At 43.9% G+C, this 15,083-nt stretch overlaps 1 protein-coding gene across 2 annotated transcripts in view; it reads right to left on the bottom strand.

Moving 5' to 3' along the window:
* The window catches only part of jag2b (jagged canonical Notch ligand 2b), a 69,341-nt gene that overhangs the window by 18,342 nt on the left and 35,916 nt on the right, over nt 1–15,083 (bottom strand). The window contains exons 6-12 of one of the 2 annotated variants that reach the window (XM_063002217.1): nt 10,283–10,413; nt 8,949–9,068; nt 8,740–8,853; nt 6,911–7,024; nt 2,540–2,653; nt 2,092–2,138; nt 1,827–2,003 (exon numbers count right to left, since the gene is read on the bottom strand). In XM_063002217.1, coding sequence (XP_062858287.1) covers nt 1,827–2,003; nt 2,092–2,138; nt 2,540–2,653; nt 6,911–7,024; nt 8,740–8,853; nt 8,949–9,068; nt 10,283–10,413 — 817 coding nt within the window. The remainder of the gene's footprint in view (nt 1–1,826; nt 2,004–2,091; nt 2,139–2,539; nt 2,654–6,910; nt 7,025–8,739; nt 8,854–8,948; nt 9,069–10,282; nt 10,414–15,083) is intronic. The other variant, XM_063002218.1, reaches the window with a different exon arrangement.

Below are 15,083 nucleotides of genomic sequence, written 5' to 3'. Positions count from 1 at the left end.
AAGCCTCTTACCAGGAGACATCACGCCACTGGCCATGTAAGGCATTTTTTTGGGCTGTGGCCTGACCATTCTTTCCCAGCTGCGTGCCAGTGCATTGGGCTGTTCGCGGCCACCCCCTTTGCTTAGACGGTTTATTTATTTTATTAGGGATGAGAAGTGTATACAGTGAGAGGCTGAAGCAAGCTCACAGCACACATCCACTGAGACTGATGTAAGAGCTGATGCTCAAACAGCAATCTGCTGTAAGAAAGGCAGCTCGGTCTACAGTCGAGTTAGTTCAATTTTGAGCCAGACACTTTTAAACTTTGCTTACGTTCCAACCAAAAGCTTATATTGTTGTACTGATGTATCAAATTTAGCCTTAGTATAATAACAAAGAGAATTAGCTCTGAACCGCACACTTCTGTGGAATTAATGTGAGTTAATCCAACCACCTGTCCTTTCTTTTTTTTTTAAATGTGATCTCTGTCCAGCACCTGTGATTTTGTGGTATTTCTGTACTGTGTACTTACATCGAGAACAGTCACATGAACTAAAAGGAATGGTGAACCTATTTAAACCAGACCTTTAGTCAGCCGAAGCTCAATATTAATAACACTAGCTGGCACTTATTCCACTGGGTATCAGTTTAAGGCAGGGCTGAAAATTGCCTCTAAAAGTAGTGCCATGTGCAGATGTTCATGAACAGAGCTATCCCAGATCAAACGTTCGCCCCGTTTGTTCTCCGCGGGCCGACAGGAGCACGATGGCACGCCAGCCCCGAATTGCACTTAAAAAAAATCAAGGCCTTCACGTTCCTGAGCTGCGCGTAGGCAGCCTGCCAGTCAGCCCAAATAAGCATTGCCTCATTCACTACGGCCTTTATTTTTAGCCCGTACTGTAAGTCAGGACTGGCTCCGGACCAGCTTTTTGCACCTCCGAAGTGACTTCAAACTCTCCGCTGGGAGGCAACAGACCCTAAACTGGGGGGTTCCATCAATAACACGAGCAGTGTGGGGGCAAGAAATGTTTTGCTCGAGCTTACACTTAGACCTGAGAGAAAATAACTGCAGTGATCCACCTTGCACCAAACAAACACAGGGGTAAATGTGATGCCTCCCAAGGCAAGATAGAGTGGACTGGGCAGGAAAAAATACATATTCCCTTGAATTTAGAAGGGCCTTAACTCTAGCAATTCCTATCACCAACCACCAAAATCCAATCCCTGGCTTTAACAAAGCCAACTGCCCTCTGAGATCCCACCCAACGGCAAGAGTTCATCTTATCCACAAAATTTGTAACCAGCTATAATACCCAAGCTGAATACTGGACCTTGGCATCTGTAAGGTTGGAGCAGATCAATATGTGCTAAGTAATAGTGTTGGTAATTAAATATAAGCTGCTGAAATGTGGGTCAGACTGCTCACAGTCAATCAAGCTTAAGAAAGTATGAAATCCCTGTTTCCTGTTTGCTGATCAAATAAAAAAAATGAATGGGCAGCCTTTAAACCCAAAGCTCACTCGACTGTGGACAGTGTCACCCAGGGGCAGTCTTGTTTCTGGAGGTTTGCTTTGACCTACATGTCCCTTCCAAGCATATATGAATGATTTTAGAGAGAAGGGGGCAGTGATAGCTCAGTGGTTAAGGTATTAGACTAGTGATTAGTGATCAGAAGGTTGCTGGTTCAATCCCCACCACCAGGTTCCCACTATTAGGCCCCTGAGCAAATGCCTTAACCCTCAATTGATCAAATTACATTCAGTTGTTCAAGTCAAGTCTGCAAAATGCTGTAAGAATATGAGAAATCTGACAACCTTCCTGACTGAAAAATAATTGACAAACTTACCTCGCACAGTGGGCCGGCGTAGCCAGGCAGGCACTCGCACACAAAGCTGTCGAGCACCACATGGCAGCGACCACCGTTCTGACAGGGGCCGCTGGCACATTTGTTCCTCTGGATCTCACAGTGGGTGCCTACAAAGCCTGGTGGACACTGGCAGTGGTAGCCTCCCCGTGCTCCCTCCTGCAACAATAATCGATAAATAAAACATCATAGAAGTGCTTATTTGTTAAATTCCACTCAAATTCCAATATACTTTAAGTGTCTCTACCTTGCAGGTCCCTCCGTTCTGGCACTGTCCATGGCAGCCATTCATGTCTATGAGGATAAGAGTAAACCAAACCATAAGCAAAGTGTTTGCTCAGAGCTTAAATGGAAATAAAGTAGAGCTAGGGTGGTTATTATTTAAAAGCATGCAGTTAAGATGACAAAGAGCATGCATTAATGAGCCAAATGTTAGTTTAAACAGCCCAGTCAACAGGTAGCAACAACCCAGCATGCAACAGTAGCTGGAGTCCCGGAGACTCTAAGTATGTTACCCCGCGGAGTATCGGGTGCCTACAGAGGTAACCCTGGCTGCACAACCACCCGTGAGGATGAAAATGCGCTCAGATATCAGAGATAGAGAAAAACAGAAGAAACAGAGGCTCTATTTTATAGAATGCAGCGAGAGAACGTGGCGCAGCAAGCGGAGAAAGAAACAATGAGAAGATACTGACTGATGTCACAGTTCTGTCCAGCCCATCCTTGAAAGCAGTCACAGTGATATCCACGAATCAAGTTTTTGCAAGAGTAAGCATTTACGCAAGGCTTCCCCAAACATTCATTCACATCTGTGGATCGAGGGAGAGAAAACGCCAGGGGTAAGGAATAAAGAAGAAAGGAAGTTGGAGGGTCAAGAAGAGTGAGCGATTGGAGCTCTCTCTTTGTAGCACCACCACCAGAAAGCGTTGAAATGCCTCTCAGTCTGACAGGCTGCACAGACAAGCTCGAAATATGTAGACCCACGTACGTTTCACTCCTAATTATACACCCTTTCTCACCTCTCACCCTAAATTCACACCGGACGAGCTATGCAAGCTTCACACGACTACCAGCGAGCACGCAATGCTTAACTTGATTTTCAATGCTTGTGTTAATTAGAATGTAGATTTAAAGATTTTCAATTAAAATGAATTTCACGGGGTCCAAGTATAACTCAAAATAGAAATACAGATGAGACGTAGGCTGGCGTTCTACGCACACCTAGCACAGCCTGTGTAAATTGCGATGCTTGTTAAAATGGAAGTGTAAATGACGTGTGTCATCTGAAAAGTGCTTCAGAGACACATCTGGTGTCAACTGGTTTACAGCACGAAAAACGTTAACTGGCCACAGCAATTACGTACAGATTTATTCAATCAATTATATAAAGTAAATTATATTATAATATTATGTTCTAATTATAATCCAACTTAACTCTAAGCTCTATAAAGACAACCAGCTTGATTGAAAGAAACTCCAGTGGCCTGCATAGAGCCCTGACTTTAAAGAAGCTTTTAAATAAACTAGAACATCAATTCAGGCTTTCTTGTTTGTTTGTTTGTTTGGTTATTAGGATTTTAACGTCATGTTTTACACTTTGGTTACATTCATGACAGGAACGGTAGTTACTCATTACACAAGGTTCATCAGTTCACAAGGTTACATCAAACACAGTCATGGACAATTTTGTATCTCCAATTCACCTCACTTGCATGTTTTTGGACTGTGGGAGGAAACCGGAGCTCCTGGAGGAAACCCACGCAGACACAGGAAGGACCCAGACCGGCCCACCTGGGGATTGAACCCAGGACCTACTTGTTGTGAGGCGACAGTGCTATGCACTTTAGTCACCGTGCCGCCCGGCAGGCTTTCTTGACCAACATAAACATTTACATGTCTAGCCATACAAATACTATTTTGACTGAATGGACACAAATTCCCAGAGACAAATGTTAGTCTTGTGAGAAGCCTTCTCAGAAAAGTGGCTGTTGTTCTAGATGAAAGGATCACAGAGGTTGCTTTATTTGTATACCATTTGTTTTTGAAATGGGATGCCCAACTAGCTCATGATCAGGTGTCCAAATACTTTTGGCCACATGGCGTAGCTTAATATATTAGTATTTATCAGTTTTAGACATCAGTGCTAGGTAGAGAAAAGCTATGTGGCAAAATCTGACTCCACTTTAATCTGGTGGCAAATTAATAGTTACATTGAGCACTTTGTTGGCAAAAATAATGGTACCACCACCAGCCATGTTACATTTTGGGTCAAGAAAAGTTTTACGATGCTGGCAATTTTTTTTCTGGCCCCAAAAAAAAAAAAAAAAAAAGATGGTGTGACCCTGACAGTTGGCATGCCTGGGGGCTTTCTGTCAGACCTTCTGTTAACACCCCACACATCCATCCTTTAAGAAGATGGCCCTGAAAGCTTAGCAGAGCCAGATCTGTACGAGTTGCACTATTTCAAGTGGGTAATGTTGGCACACAGCTTCTCTGCATCAAAACTTGGAAAAAAAAAAAAAACAGATGCCTTGACCAAACCGGCCCTCGCAGCTTAAACTTATTAAGTTAGTTAAATATTCAGCAGAGGCCCCTGGCAAGGCACCTGTCCTGCGAGAAACCTGATTCCCGCAAGCATCGGGTCCACGAAACACGAGCCGGGGCTATGGTTCGACCAGTAAACTGAGCTTCGGGCTCTGGTTGCCTGGTGCCCTTGTTTACAGGTCTTCTTTGCTTCCTTTCTCACATCCAGCACTAGGCGGGGAATGAGAAGCGAGCAAACCTGCAGTGCATCGCTTGAGTCGATTTGATGCCAAGTTGTGGGATAGAAAACAATGCGAGTGTATTCATAGCCTTCCTGGACTTGCAAGCTTCCAAACATCAATCCAAGAGAAGCACCGTCACCAAACAACGAGCATGCAGCGTACATCCAACACTCCAAATCAGTCATGCATCATCAGCCATGTTTGTCAACACACAGCAATGCAACATGACACAATGTATTCAACAGAACGTGTCACTGAACACCACAACTGGACACATCAGTGGATTAGTGTAATCTATTATCACAGAGAGGACTTCTCGGTCCAGGTTCTACTATGCTTCTTGACTGTTCTAATAATAAATAATCTTATAATCCCTCTAAATCCCTCCACCATAATCATAATCCTACTAAACTCTATGTAGGAGGCTGTGCTATATATTATTTGGTGCAGATTATTCTCACAGCTTCAAGCTCCTTCTTCTATTACAGTATTACAGATACATCTGCAGTTGTGTTTTCAGTTTGACTTTTGTTTTTGGGACAAAAAATATGACATTGCAAATTACACAGATTGCTGTACTTAAATAGAGAACAGAGATTTTTAGCAATAAGGAATCATTTTGGGGGAATGAATACACAATTAACCATGACTCGTTGTTCACACAAGGCATATTCAGTAATTGTGTTTAATTTTTCAGCTTTGCACTGGGACAACAAAATAAACGTTGCTAACAAGCCTCACCCAAAGTCGTTTCTGTAAATACATGCCCACACACTTCCCTCAAACCACATTTATTCCTTATGTAATATCACAGAGACCGACCAGTTTAATTCAGGACAAAGTAACTACATTCTGTGTAATGGTGCATGGTGGACGAATCACAAACCCAGGTAGATTTCACAAGCAGATTTTGTGTACGGGTTATCGTTTTATTCTTTGTCACGTTGTGGTCACGTGACTCATTAAGCAGCTGTATGTAACGAGTTGCTTATTTTATCTAAAAAACATTTAAACTAACTTCTAACTAGTGATTGAATAAAAAAATAACAAGTACTTGTACTTCTACAATTGTGCACTGTCCCAGTCATCAGTACTCGTATGAAGTGCACACTTAAGAGAAGGCAGGGAAGGCGTTTTACACACTTTGGTTACATTCATGACAGAAACGGTAGTTACTCATTACACAAGATTCATCAGTTCACAAGGTTATATCGAACACAGTCATGGACAATTTAGTGTCTCCAATTCACCTCATTTGCATGTCTTTGGACTGTGGGAGGTAACCGGAGCACCCGAAGGAAACCCACGCAGACACGGGGAGAACATGCAAACTCCACACAGAAAGGACCCGGACCGCCCCACCTGGGGATCGAACCCAGGACCTTCTTGCCGTGAGGCGACAGTGCTACCTAATATTGCGTTGGTCCCCCTTTTGCTGCCCCATACGCAACAAACTGATGCTACACAGCAATCTGAGCTACAGTAGCTCGTCTGTTGGATCGGACCACACGGGCCAGCCTTCGCTCCCCGAATACAGAGGAAAGAATGCAGCGTAATGCAGTAATACACTCCGGATGGGATGCCAATTTATTGAGTGTAGACAAATCATGTAGCCAATCATGTCTGTATGTACACGCCAACCGGCTGATAGCACCGCTGGGGGTGTTAACTCTGAATCCCAGAGGTATTGCGTTAGCATAGTTTATCGCTGTGCCACTGTTTGGAAGATAGTTTAAATAAGATGGATGCTTAGGCTATAAGCGTACTAATTTAAAATCATATGAATAAAAAAAACAAGCAAGTCCTGTCTTGGCTGATCAAATAAACATCAGGTGATTAAATTTCTTCACTAAACTATTTCATAAAAACCACACCTGTAGGGAAAAACAGACTCCAGGGCAATACTGTAGAAAATCTTAACTCCCTCTTATACCGCATTCATTCCTAACAATTCCTTCATCCTTAATTCAGGTGTGGGTGTATTTTACACCTTACAGAGAATTTTTATTGAATTAGTCATGGTGATATCTCTGTAGATAGATGAACCCATAGGCAGTTTCGCTCCTCAGCAAATTCTGCTTTATGATTTAAAACTGTGGATTTATAAACAGTTCAGGCACTTCCCGTAATATAAAGACGCCGAGATGAATGTTTCTCATTTTCATTCCTCAGTTTATATAGAGAAAATGAGCACATTTCAAACACTGACAAGACAAATACCACTCACAAAACAACACACAAACTCATTTCACGTCAATCCATTGTACTGCATGCAGAGGAGTAAACATGCATCTGTCTTACCAATCTTGCAGGTCTTTCCTGTCCACTGTGGAGGACAGAGACACTCGAAGCTATTATCCAGGTCGATGCATGTTCCTCCCTCGCCACAGGGACTGGACGCACACTCGTCCATGTCTGCAAGTCAAAACAATGAGGAAATGTCTTCACATTTAGAGAAGGAAAGGTGTACTGGAGTGACGTTCCAAGCTTCCACCTCCTTGTTTCTACACTCACCGTCCATTCTATTTTCTCCTCTTACCATATAGAAGCACTTTGTGGTTCTACAATTACTGACTGTAGTCCATCTGTTTCTCTACATACTTTATTAGCCTGCTTTCACCCTGTTCTTTAATGGTCAGGACCCCCACAGGACCACCACAGAGCAGGTATTATTTGGGTGGTGGATCATTCTCAGCACTGCAGTGACACTGACATGGTGGTGGTGTGTTAGTGTGTGTTGTGCTGGTATGAGTGGATAAGACACAGCAGCGCTGATGAAGTTTTTAAACACCTCACTGTCACTGCTGGACTAAGAATAGTCCACCAACCAAAAATATCCAGCCAACAGCGCCCCGTGGGCAGCGTCCTGTGACGACTGATGAAGGTCTAGAAGATGACCAACTCAAACAGCAGCAATAGATGAGCGATCGTCTCTGACTTTACATCTACAAGGTGGACCAACTAGGTAGGAGTGTCTAAAACAGTGGACAGCGAGTTGACATGGTATTTAAAAACTCCAGCAGCGCTGCTGTGTCTGATCCACTCATGCCAGCACAACACACACTAACACACCACCACCACGACAGTGTCACTGCAGTGCTGAGAATCATCCACCACCTAAATAATACCTGCTCTGTAGTGGTCCTGTGGGGGCCCTGACCACTAAAGAACATGGTAAAAGCAGGTTAAAAAGGTATGTAGAGAAATAGATGGACTACAGTCAGTTATTGTAGAACTACAAAGTGCTTCTATATGGTAAGTGGAGCTGATGAAATGGACAGTGAGTGTAGAAACAAGGAGGTGGTTTTAATGTTATGGCTGATCGGTGTATACTATACTTGCACAGACATCACAAATCAAACAGGCATATCTCGTTATCTGTGCTACCCAATGTATTTTTGGATCGTAAGGGAGAAGAGTTGTACATAGGGACGTGTATTTATGTTTGTTTGTGTCTGCATTAGTTGGCTGAGGTGGCAGTGGGGGAGCATGCTGATAGGTGACAAAATCTATTAGGAGACCCTCCTGTTGCTACGGTAATGGTAACACAGTAAGCAAGCTGAATAAACTTGGCAGCAAGGACACAGGGATGAACAGTCGGGGGAAGGGGGGGGACTGTAATAGAACAGAAATTTGTTGGGATTTGGGGGACAGTATAAGCAAGCTAAATAGTGAAGCGAGCATCACTTTATGTGATATGTTGTATTGATATACCACAAAAAATCACTTACAAATTAAACACTTCATTTTGCTCATCACCAGTGACTGTGACTAAACCAGTACAACTATTTTACAAAGACCTTCATTCCTGGCATTAATGGCCAACAGCTCCCTCATTCCAGAATCACTCCAGTTTCCGCTTAAATTAAGACTGCCAACTGTTGCTATGTTGATTTTGGACATCCTTCTTATGAGTTTATCAGTTTCTGTTCACACATGAGCACACTAAGTCAATTTCGAGAATAGTATAAGTTCTTAAGCCCAGTAAACTGCTGCTCAATCTTCCCAGCATTTCGACTCTGGGCTGCATTCACATTCACAATTAAGCATCTTCCCAATATATGATCAGTTTACTTTATACAGAAGTTTATATGTGAACGGAAAGTTGGACATAAACTTCACAAACATACCTTTAGCACAGGTGGGACCTTCCCAGCCTGGTGGACACTGGCACTCGAACCCAGATGGAACTTCATGACAGGTGCCACCATTGGCGCACGGGTTGGACATGCAGGCATGCTCAGCTGCAATAACATTTCCATAAGCATTTCATTAGTGGCCTGCATTTCTACAGTCAGGAACTGGAGCGCCTGTGTAATCTGATTCACGAGTCACTCACCTATCTCACAGTTCTTGCCGGAGTAGCCTTCAGGACAGGCGCAGTTGTACTCGTTTGGCTCAGAGTTCTTACAGGTGCCTCCGTTCACACAGGGGTGATGCGTGCCACAGTAGTTCAGATCTGCACAAGGCACAAGAACAACAGTTATGCTTTACCTCATAAATCAAACGCCAACTGAAGAAACAAGATGAACTCCAACAGTTTGGCCGTTAAAAAGCTGACTCTTGTGACACCCCTCGTCACTCGGGGGACATCTCTTTCCGGAGAGGGCAGCTGTCAAACCAAGGCTGAGGGTCTGCGTCCACTCCATGTGCCTTATAAGGTGAGGCCTTGCACATAAAGGCTGGTAAATAAATAAATGAGACGGCCACGGGGAGCAGGGTCTGGCGACCCCACAGCTGCCGTACATTCCTAAACTTCTTCCAGGACGCTTGCCGGACGGCGGCTCGGATGTCCGAGTCCCGCTTCAATCTTGACATCAATATCTGGTGTGTGGCTGGGTGCGCGTCTGTCACATGACCACGAGCTACGCTGACACCACAGACAACAAATCAACTAAATGAAGGAGACAGTAATTGTGTTCAGTGGGTGACCATGAGCTGACTGGACCCGTAGCTCAGAATTTGTATAGAATTTATGTAGTCAATTTTCATTTATTAATAATAAAATTAATTTGATTTTGATCAACAGAACTGTCAAAGAATAACAGAGCAAATTATAACTATACATTAAAACATCTTAACTATATTAGTTACACTCTACCAACTACACTCAAAGGCAGGTTGCCATGTGTTCAGTTTTCACCCGAAACCTTGGTTTTTAGGTTCGCCGTCTAGGTCTGGTTCAGATATGCTGCTCATTTATGGCAGCACAGTTTTGAAATGTATAATAAATTTAGGCTGTAGATTGGAGGAGTTCAGTAAACTGAAATCTGGCAACCCTGGCCAAGCAGATTGGAGCTTTATTTGTGATGGAGAAGACTTTTAATATTGTTTTTGCTTCTTAACATAGCACGGATAAATAAAAAAAGAACGTTTCAGGTAGCTATTCATGTGGGATGCGACTTTGCAAATAACCAATGAAATCTCCACCCTATTTTTATTAATAATTGTAATAAAAATACACGAAAGTGTACGCATGTACAGAACGTTTAATGTGCACATTATTATTTTTGTAGCTTTTAAATTGATGTGTTTATTTATATAATTGCTTCTGGTTACTTACAACAATTGTATTGTGCTGTTTATGACCGATAAATGCTATAACAACCATGTATTTTGCTAAAGCACCTTGACTGTAAGGTCATTATTATGATAAGAGCTGTTTAGCCTTACCTTTATCACACAGCAATCCACCCCAGTTCTTCTCGCAGTTGCACTGCCACGGGTTCTCGCAGGTCCCGTGCACACAGCCGGGGTAGGGCAAACACTCGTCACAGAACTGCCCTTGCCAGCCATAGTTGCACCTGAAACCCACAACATCACAGCTATTACATTTAAAGAAAACAAGCTCATAACCGCCCGTCAGGGCTTTGCGGTGTGGCACCAGAGGCACGTCATCTCAGCGTGAGACTTTGCAGGGTGACAAAGATTAAGGACACTTCCAAGCTTAGGAACACATGCCTGGTGTCTCGGTTGGACTCAAGAGAGCGCGTGTGTGGCGGAGCAACGGTGAAGTTAGCTAATCACCGGTTTACAGCAGCGCTCTGCTATTCCAAGGCCAGTGGTTTTCTCGCTCAGCTGTCTTGTCATTTCTGAGCAGGCTATTTTAAGACCCTGGTCCTACAGGACAAACACAGGCCAACGCGGCCTGCTGCCTGCAGAGACACGGCTCCCGTGGTTGTACCTCAGCCCACCGCGGCCGCAGAGGCAGTCTGCTCGCGATCCGTGCCAACTTTTTGTAGTATTTAAGTAAATATCAATACAATTCATAAATGATTTTTGATACATACATAACATAAAGCTTGTACGTAAATACATAAAGACTTGTGCAATGTGCAATGAGAATAAACTCAATTTGAAGAGTAGATCATATTATTTTGCAGATTATGCTAGTCGCTACTAAAACAGCCATACATGCCACTCTAACCAACACCAACGAAAGAAAGATGCTAGCTAATGCTGGCTGTTTATTAGAAAGCCTCTTTTAGCAACTATTTGGAAGTTGGTGGTTGTGAAATTCATGGCAGGAATTAGACTTCGACATCCTGGACATTTTGACTAACCGATTGCTAACTGAATTGCCGTAGGATTGCTAGGATCGCCTCATAGTGCAAAGTAACCAGTAAATGTGAGGCACTGGAATGCGATGTGAATACATTTTGTATTTCATAGCAAATTGCATATTACATGGGAAACGGCTAATTTCATGGTCTGTGACACGATTTTCACGCCTGTGAATTAGGTAGGGCCTTAATTATATGTATGTTTTCAGATTTATATCATTGAGGAATCTGAGGATTATTTCTGTATGTATATGTATCGGGTCGCCATTCCATCACAGGGAAAACACACACTCATACCTAGGGGGAGTTTAGTATCACCAATTGCTGCATGTCTTTGGACTGTGGGTGGTACCCGGAGCACTCTGAGGAAACCCACACAGAAAGGACCCAGACAGCTCCACCTGGGAATCAAACCCAAGACCCAAGATACCCACCGAGCCTCCCAAAAGCTGTAACTGTAGCTTTCTATTTGTTTTAATTTCAATTCTCTGACAAAAACTGTCCCACCAATCACCAATAAGATATGATGGCTGGCTGTATTTTTCTCAGAGGACGTACATGCGGGCACTCAACTTCCAACTCCCGTCTTGGAAGTTGAGAGCCCGAATGTACGTCCTCGAGAGAAAAATACAGCCAGCCATCATATCTTATTACACCTCCACTTTTTTATAACAGCATTGGCCAGCTGACTCCACCTTGACTGTACCTATATAGTACAAAATCATATACAAACTTGGCTAGTAGCTGCACCATTCACTCACCCTGGGCTACCAGATAAATGTACGACTGCTCCACCAGAATGTATTAAGTTTACATTAAATAACGTGGGAAAAATATGAATCGACACTTATTTGCAACCAATCTATTTCATAATCTAAAAATACTCTGTCAGCCTGTGCTGCCCAGATACAACTTTACTACTAGAAGATGAAAGAGGATGCAGGCTGGCCAATGCGCATGAAGGGAAACTAATATCCTTGCCAGGTTGGAGGCGTATAGTGTTGCCAAGCGCTGGCAAACGTAAGCTCGCACACTCCGAAGTGAAGCAACTTGGAAAGCGACCCATAATGTGACAAGACGAGTCCATGATCGCTGTGAACAAGGCTTCGAAACCCATGCGTCGATACTCGCAGCCTTTTGAGCGTCAGGTGGAAGGCCCGAGTACACATTCTCAGTTGGATGGCACAAATGAAAGCCGGCCTTGCAGTGTCTTGAGATAATGTGGTTTCTGCTTCACTTCCACGCCTTCCTTCCCTGACCAAGTGGACTGATGACAGCAGGGAAGCGAGTCACAGCTTCCTGCAGGGTGTGGGGCTCCAAGCATCTAATAAACATCCATATATGACTCCTAACATCCTCTTTTGATGGTACCATCCAAACAGGCCTTGCCTCCGTTAGTTATACCTGCCTGACCTGAGTAAACTACAGGAACTACATTTCTGAGAATGCTCATAAACATGCACACTGCTATTTTCTTCATAATTAAATTAGCCTGTCAGGCTGTGCGCAGAGGGGGAACCTCAAGGGCACCAAGTTACCCAAATAAACCAGAGCGGCAACAGTACAGAGCCTCTACCATGGTTGAGACCTTGGTGTTGAATGTCATGGCACATTCAACACCCAGTCGTCAGCTACCCAGTATACATTCCTGGTTTGACGACTGCTTGACAGGCCTGTCTTTACATCTATAGGCTACGCAACCATGCAGCGCACAATCCCAGAGCTGAGCCATGCTTTGGGGCCTAATTCGGGGAGGGCGAGTGGGGTTCGGAGGAGTATTCAGGCTCTTCCTGTGGTTAAGGAAGAACGGCAAGCCAAGCGTAGGCTCGCAGGCAGGAAGACGCAGAAGGGATGGTGACGTCACAGGATTCCACAGTGAGCTCCAGCTAAGGAAGCATGACCATTTCCTGTCTTTGCAAACAGATAACGGAATAATCCAGAGTGGTCATGCTTACACACCATGATGGGACTCAATCTCAGCCAAGGAGAAAGAGGAAATGTCTATTTGCATAATCCTGTCTATTTATTTTTGTAACTGCATGTCTAATTCTTTTACCATATACAGTGTATCACAAAAGTGAGTACACCCCTCACATTTCTGCAAATATTTTATTATATCTTTTCATGGGACAACACTATAGACATGAAACTTGGATATAACTTAGAGTAGTCAGTGTACAACTTGTATAGCAGTGTAGATTTACTGTCTTCTGAAAATAACTCAACACACAGACATTAATGTCTAAATAGCTGGCAACATAAGTGAGTACACCCCACAGTGAACATGTCCAAATTGTGCCCAAAGTGTCAATATTTTGTGTGACCATCATTATTATCCAGCACTGCCTTAACCCTCCTGGGCATGGAATTCACCAGAGCTGCACAGGTTGCTACTGAAATCCTCTTCCACTCCTCCATGATAACATCACGGAGCTGGTGGATGTTAGACACCTTGAACTCCTCCACCTTCCACTTGAGGATGCGCCACAGGTGCTCAATTGGGTTTAGTCCATCACCTTTACCTTCAGCTTCCTCAGCAAGGCAGTTGTCATCTTGGAGGTTGTGTTTGGGGTCGTTATCCTGTTGGAAAACTGCCATGAGGCCCAGTTTTCGAAGGGAGGGGATCATGCTCTGTTTCAGAATGTCACAGTACATGTTGGAATTCATGTTTCCCTCAATGAACTGCAGCTCCCCAGTGCCAGCAGCACTCATGCAGCCCAAGACCATGATGCTACCACCACCATGCTTGACTGTAGGCAAGATACAGTTGTCTTGGTACTTCTCACCAGGGCGTCGCCACACATGCTGGACACCATCTGAGCCAAACAAGTTTATCTTGGTCTCGTCAGACCACAGGGCATTCCAGTAATCCATGTTCTTGGACTGCTTGTCTTCAGCAAACTGTTTGCTGGCTTTCTTGTGCGTCAGCTTCCTTCTGGGATGACGACCATGCAGACCGAGTTGAGGCAGTGTGCGGCGTATGGTCTGAGCACTGACAGGCTGACCTCCCACGTCTTCAACCTCTGCAGCAATGCTGGCAGCACTCATGTGTCTATTTTTTAAAGCCAACCTCTGGATATGACACCGAACACGTGGACTCAACTTCTTTGGTCGACCCTGGCGAAGCCTGTTCCGAGTGGAACCTGTCCTGGAAAACCGCTGTATGACCTTGGCCACCATGCTGTAGCTCAGTTTCAGGGTGTTAGCAATCTTCTTATAGCCCAGGCCATCTTTGTGGAGAGCAACAATTCTATTTCTCACATCCTCAGAGAGTTCTTTGCCATGAGGTGCCATGTTGAATATCCAGTGGCCAGTATGAGAGAATTGTACCCAAAACACCAAATTTAACAGCCCTGCTCCCCATTTACACCTGGGACCTTGACACATGACACCAGGGAGGGACAACGACACATTTGGGCACAATTTGGACATGTTCACTGTGGGGTGTACTCACTTATGTTGCCAGCCATTTAGACATTAATGGCTGTGTGTTGAGTTATTTTCAGAAGACAGTAAATCTACACTGCTATACAAGCTGTACACTGACTACTCTAAGTTATATCCAAGTTTCATGTCTATAGTGTTGTCCCATGAAAAGATATAATGAAATATTTGCAGAAATGTGAGGGGTGTACTCACTTTTGTGATACACTGTACATACCAAAACTAACTAGGTTAATAAGAACTGAATGATTGCCAAAAATTATTTGACTAAATAATTGTCACACACATGTAATGCAACTTGAATAAAAGCTTTCTGCACTGAATTTATTCTCATGTTGGTCCTTGGTACTGGAGCTTCAAGGAACAAGCAAAACTTAACTGCTTATCCGCTTATCCAGTCAGGGTTGCGTGGGGGTGCTGGAGTCTATCTCAGCTTTTCAATGGGCGCAAGGCACACAATAACACCC

The sequence above is a fragment of the Trichomycterus rosablanca genome, chromosome 9, assembly GCF_030014385.1.
Source record: "Trichomycterus rosablanca isolate fTriRos1 chromosome 9, fTriRos1.hap1, whole genome shotgun sequence".
NCBI lineage: Eukaryota > Metazoa > Chordata > Actinopteri > Siluriformes > Trichomycteridae > Trichomycterus > Trichomycterus rosablanca.
This window is presented reverse-complemented; position numbering and strand designations above follow the sequence as displayed.